General features: G+C 45.4%; 1 protein-coding gene across 1 annotated transcript in view; it reads left to right on the forward strand.

Annotated features, from left to right (window-relative positions):
• Positions 1–619: 619 nt before the first annotated feature.
• Positions 620–5,697, forward strand: part of TNFAIP8 (TNF alpha induced protein 8) — a 123,044-nt gene continuing 117,966 nt past the window's right edge. The window contains exon 1 of the mRNA XM_019628408.1: positions 620–782. Coding sequence (XP_019483953.1) covers position 782 — 1 coding nt within the window. The 5' untranslated portion in view covers positions 620–781. The remainder of the gene's footprint in view (positions 783–5,697) is intronic.

Raw genomic sequence — 5,697 nt, forward strand, 5'->3', positions numbered from 1 at the left:
GGTGGCCAAGACTGGGATTGCCTCCCATGGGCCCCCCAAAATGAGCCTTTAACTTAGAGGGGAAGCCCTGCAGACTCGGCAAATGGAAACTAGGAATCACAAGCGTGTCAGACATCACCGGGTAGACTTGAGGCCAGTAGAGGCTGAAAAGAAAAAAAAGTTAAGAGCAGGCAGGATTTCCCGGCTCATATGGACAAGAATAATACAAATGGCAACTGACCCTAACATTCACGCTTACTTTCACGTGCCAAGCACGGTGCAAAAATTCATGAACTAATTTAACCATCTCAACACACTAGGAGCTTGGTATCTCATTTTTACAACTGAGGAAACTGATAGGCCAGAAAAGTAACACCTTCCCTGTGTATGTCCCTAGCCAGCATATCCTGACCCCTTGCGCCCAGAGGTCTCGCCTTGTAGTCTGGGTCCAGTTCCCAGGGTGCTGCCAGCCTCCTTCGCTTTCTCCATAGAACTCTGCACTCCCCTCTAGGGGCTATAGGCCGGTCCGCCCAGTCCCGGCTGCCTGGCTCCTCCCACTCCCCGGTACGCCCCGCCCAGTCTCCTAGCTCCTCCTCCCTGTCCCGCCCCTGTCCGCCCGGCTCCTCCTCCCCGGCCCGTTCCGCCCCAGGCCCCTGACTCTTTTTCTCCCGCCCGGTCTGGCCCGCGCTCCACTGATCAGTCCGCGGGAGCCCGGGAGCGTTCGAGCGACTAGGGAACTCCGCGCCATCAGATCGCCCGGCTCGCCTCTCACTGTCTCGGCGCCACCGCGCCGCCTCTTCCGAGTAAGTGCCCCTGGCGCGCCCGTCCCGCACGCACCCTCACCGGGCTTCCCCGGCTGCTGGGCTGCAGGCGGCTCCTGGGGACGCGCTTTCCGCCCACCTAGAGTTTCGGGAGTGAGTGTGAGTGGTTGTGAGCGGGTGCGTGTGCGCGAGTGTGTGTAGGTCTGTGTTTAGGCGCGCACAGCTCCGGAAACTCCCCGGAGTTTTACCTCGTTCATGCATCGCAGCGACAATCCGAGACCTTCGGCTAGAAGCCCCTACCGACTTGCGCCGACCCCGTAACTTCCACCTCCTTCGCTGAGCCCCACACGCCACTCCTTCCTTCCTTCTGTAGACGCGGCCCCCGCTACGTGTCACGCACTCCTGGTAACCCCTCATGCTGTTGAAAGGGACTGCCCGGGTTATCAGGATGCCCCAGATTGCAGACCAAGATGCTGGCCTGAGATTGTAATCCAACCCTGCATTGTAAAACGGGCAGGGACTAGAGTTTTGCCTTTAGATCTCACGGTGGAAACTAACTTGGAAGAAGAAAGTTGTGTGGATGCACACGTGTGATACTCCAGCCCTCAGTACCTGATGCAAGACACTTCAGGGCAGCTGTTAGGCACGTTCAAGACCACGCTGATCAGCCAGGTTTGGGCACCTAAAGGATGTTTGTTGATTTAGGGACACCTAAATCTCTAAAGCCAACTGATTTTCTAAAACACAGTTCTCTATAGAATGAGCATAGTGCCCTGTAGGAATCATGGAAGGAAGGAGACAGTAATTGAATGTCTAGTGTTGAAATAACAAAATCCTCGAGTTACTTCGGACTGAAATTCTGTCCCTCCATAAATTATGTTTATTGGGCGTCAAGTCAATACTCTCTCAATTTAGAGCATATTTTAACATTAAAAAGTTAATTGATAGCAATACTATACTTGAATCCATCTTTAAAATGATTCTCTGGTTGCTGAAGTCCCATCCAATTCTAATAGTCTAAATTCTTCTAACGCTCTGTTTATTCTTCCTGTGTTCTTTCTGTGAAAGTAGAGATACCGAGAAAAATCTCCCCACTTCCCTGATAAGAATTCATTTAGGAAGTGCTGGTGGGGGAATGACATGTTGAGTAGAAATTATTCACTGAGGTGTAAGGATAACAAAACTCTGTGGCTAAAGGAAATAACCAGAACAGAGCAGCCTTTACGTTCCTATTGTGCACTGGCAAATGAAAGAGTTGTTAAGTCGCTTTAAATGCTGCTTATCACAGCAGATATTTTTATCCTGCTTTGAATTCTGTGTTACACAAAAGTGTTTCCACAGTGTTTTAACTAAGGTAACATTATGCTTTGTAATATAAACATATGACTCCATCTCTTTAAGGAAAGAAATAATTATCACACTTAATTAAACACCTGGAAACGTTTATTGCCACCTTCTAATTAGATCTGTCATGGGGAGTTAGGTAAGTCAGCAAGTTGTTAATACTGTAGCTGGTAACACAGTTAGCTTTTTTGGTAGATTTTTTGGATGCCTGTTCCCCTCCATACACATTAATTGCCTCCCCGACCCCTTACCCACCTTTTGAGATTTGCCTGTAATTTGAGTAAATAAAGTTTAGGGAGCTGGACTACTACTTACCTCCCTGTAAAGTATGGATACCTTAGAAATTGAATGTTTTATATTAAGCTGTTTTGCATTAACAGACATAGGCTTTATGAGCCATTATATTAAATCTAGATTATCTGATAATTTAAGAATCATTAACAAATTATTAATATAAGAAGATTCCCCCAAAAGTGTAGTGATCCTGCACAAATGGGCCTTTAAATTTTTTTCTTTATGGGAGACTTTTGATTTATTATTTCTTTATTTTAGTGTTTTTAAATTTAATGAGGAAAGGGGTGTGAGCTGGAAAATCTCTCCTTCATTGTCTCTTAATTTTCTGTTTCTGACTATATTGCTAGATACAGTCTTCATCTGCATCATGAGGTGTTGTGAGGACAGGCTGTTCTGGGATCCCGACAGAATGGCAGAAACAGGGGGAACATGCACACAACAAGGGCCAGGAACATAGTATTTTTCATAAAATACTGAGGCCTGTTCTCTGCAATTCTTTATTCTGTTGAAATTGGAGGAAAGGGTGTGTGAAGAGAAATGATTGCATCCAAACAGCACTCATTAGGAAATGCCACGTGGGGGGAGGAGCAGACTTCTAGGTGGTTGGTGGCTTGGGCAAGTTCAAATAGGAGATCCTTGAAGTTGAGTCTGCCACAGTGCCAGTCACTACAGAGGTCTCATAGTTAATTGGTCCAATTAATCCTTTTCTGCTTAGGATAGCCCCTTGGAAGTAACATCCCTTCTTGGAGATGTCCTTCAAACTCAGTCAGAATTGAGCTTTGCTTCCATAGTAGGCAGAATAGGTCATTCCCCACCGCCTCCATTTGTGTCTGGTACAAATTGAAGGGATTGAACATGGAGTAACCTTCAGGAGGCAGGGGAAGGTCAGTGATGACAATAAGGGCCACCTGTTTTCTCACCAAAGGGAAATGAAGTGTTATTGCAACCTCGGTACAAGAAGCACACACTTGGGCAATGGGGACCTGTACAGGTGCCAACCTGGATAAAAAGTGGACACTTGACCCCAATTTCTCATTCACAGAAAGAATTGACTCTGATACAGAAGTTAAGGGAAGACACTGTGGTGCCAGATTAATTTTTATCACCTCCCCATACTCACACTGCTCACATCCTGCATTTAATACCACATGCACACAGTACAAACTCAACAAACACTAAAAAGGAGCTTTTAACACCAACTGTTGTGTTTACCTGTGGGTAACAGTTTAATTCCAGCTTTCCTGTCCCTGGTTTTGATGACTTTGGCACTGGGGTCTGAGCTGACTGCAGTTTCTAGACTTTTGTCCACCAGCGGTGCTCCTCAGTAGCTGAAAATGGATGATTCATTGAGGGTAAAAAAAACCAAAAAACATCAGTGAACCTTGTTGCAAAATGTAAATGAAGTCAAATAGTATCTGGTGGATGTAGTCTACATTTTGGTGATAAGAAGAGGAAATGAGCCACCAGTGGAGGGTAGATAATTCTAGAATGTGAGAGGAAAGAGGCACCTTAGTAACCATCTGGCCCGCGAGTCTTAGACTATAACGTTCGCCGTTATACAAGTTGAGAGGCGTCTCCCCTCAGTCCAGTTTGCAGGAGGCGAGCACCATTCATTCACACAGCAGGCAGTTATTGAACTCCAATGTTCATGTCACTGCACAACCCTCACACACACGTGAGGCCTGGGATCCAGGAGGACTGAAGACCTGCAGAAAAATGGTTGTTGGTAAAAATGGGCCCTTGAAGGTAAGCTGATAGTGGCCAAAATGGGTGCAGAATTCTGTGTTCCACAAAGGAAAGTAAAGGCACTTCCTTAGGACAGCAGAAGAACCATTTTGTTTTTATTTCTCAATAATAAGACTGAAATAAGCATATTTCTTCTGATGTTTCAAATAATCGGTGTTATAACTGCAAATAACCAATGTTATAACTGCAATAAACCTGATTCCACAGGATTTTGTTTTCCTGGCCTTTTATATCAAGTATAGAAGTTACCTGAGAAGCTTGTTTTAAAATGTCACAGGTCCTCCAATATACAGGTAACATCCACCCATCTTTTTTGAGAGCAGTTGCTTCTTTAGCAGCAAGTATTTATGGTTCAGAACCAAGGCAGCAGAGGTTCACAACCAGCTGCAAAGCTGGATGGGTGTTAACAAGTTTGTTTTTCTAAGGTTGTGCTTTTTCATATAGAACACTAGGGGTCATAGACCAGCATGGCTATATTTCTCTCAAGGTGACTGAGGGCTAGGTATACAGTAATCTTCCTCACCAAAAAGAAACAAAAAAAGAGTGAGAGGCCACAGGAATGGGCCTCTACTGGACTTATAAACAAATCAGGGTTTGTTTCTTCACTAACCGAATGGAATTAAGTCCAAAATTCCACTTGTTGTCATTTCCTTAAACATTGGGAATAACAGTGAATTTTAGCTTCGTCAAGAAGTGGCTGGTTCACATGACCCTGCTAGAATCAGCTGTTCATGGCTCAGCCACCACTGGCTGTGTGACTTTGGACAATCTACTTAAGCTCTCTGAGCCTGTTTCTTTACCTTAAAATGGGAGATAGTATTGACATCATAGGATTGCTGTGTGGATTAAATACCAGAATGTTCCTGCCTCTCTAGTTGTCCAGTGTGCAGAAGTCAATCAGCAAGGGGTAGGCTATTGGACTGACCAAATCAGTCTCATTTAAAGAAGATGGTGTTTGTACTGGGTAACAGTGGAGTAGAGAGGGAGAGTCATAACTTGTATCTCATGTGTTTTTAACATGAGTTTTCTTTTTTTTCTCAAAACCATGCGAGAGGAGCTCAGAGAATAGAGTGAATGTGGTACACTTTCAGTGATTCCCAGCTGCAGGATTGTGTGATGATATAGGCAAATCTTGATGCTCTTGCTAAAGAGACATGGGTGAGAGCAGGGCGTCTGGATTTTAGGTGCCTGAGCTTCATAAAAGAGCATGGCATCCAGTAAGCCTCCCAGTGCATGAACAAATCTTTTTTTTTTAAGATTTTTATTGGGGAATTGGGGGGATGGGAACAGTGCTGGGGAATTGGGGGAAGGGGAACAGAAAAGTTGCTGTCTTTTTGTTCTTCAGTCTAATTGTGGAGGATATTGCTTCACTGGCCCAACTTGGCACCATCATTGCACTCTTCCTAGACAAGGCAGATAAGTAGCCGGCTTCTGGACAGCCGCTCACGCTGGCTGCTGGCTATACACAGTAGCCCATGGCAACGCACTGCAGCAGAGGCTGCAGCCTACGCTGTCGCTGGCGACTCATGGCAACCCAGCTCCAGGTTGAGCTGTTGTTCAGCATCTTAGCTGT

Source organism: Hipposideros armiger, unplaced genomic scaffold, assembly GCF_001890085.2.
Source record: "Hipposideros armiger isolate ML-2016 unplaced genomic scaffold, ASM189008v1 scaffold_787, whole genome shotgun sequence".
In the NCBI taxonomy this organism is placed as follows: Eukaryota; Metazoa; Chordata; class Mammalia; order Chiroptera; family Hipposideridae; genus Hipposideros; species Hipposideros armiger.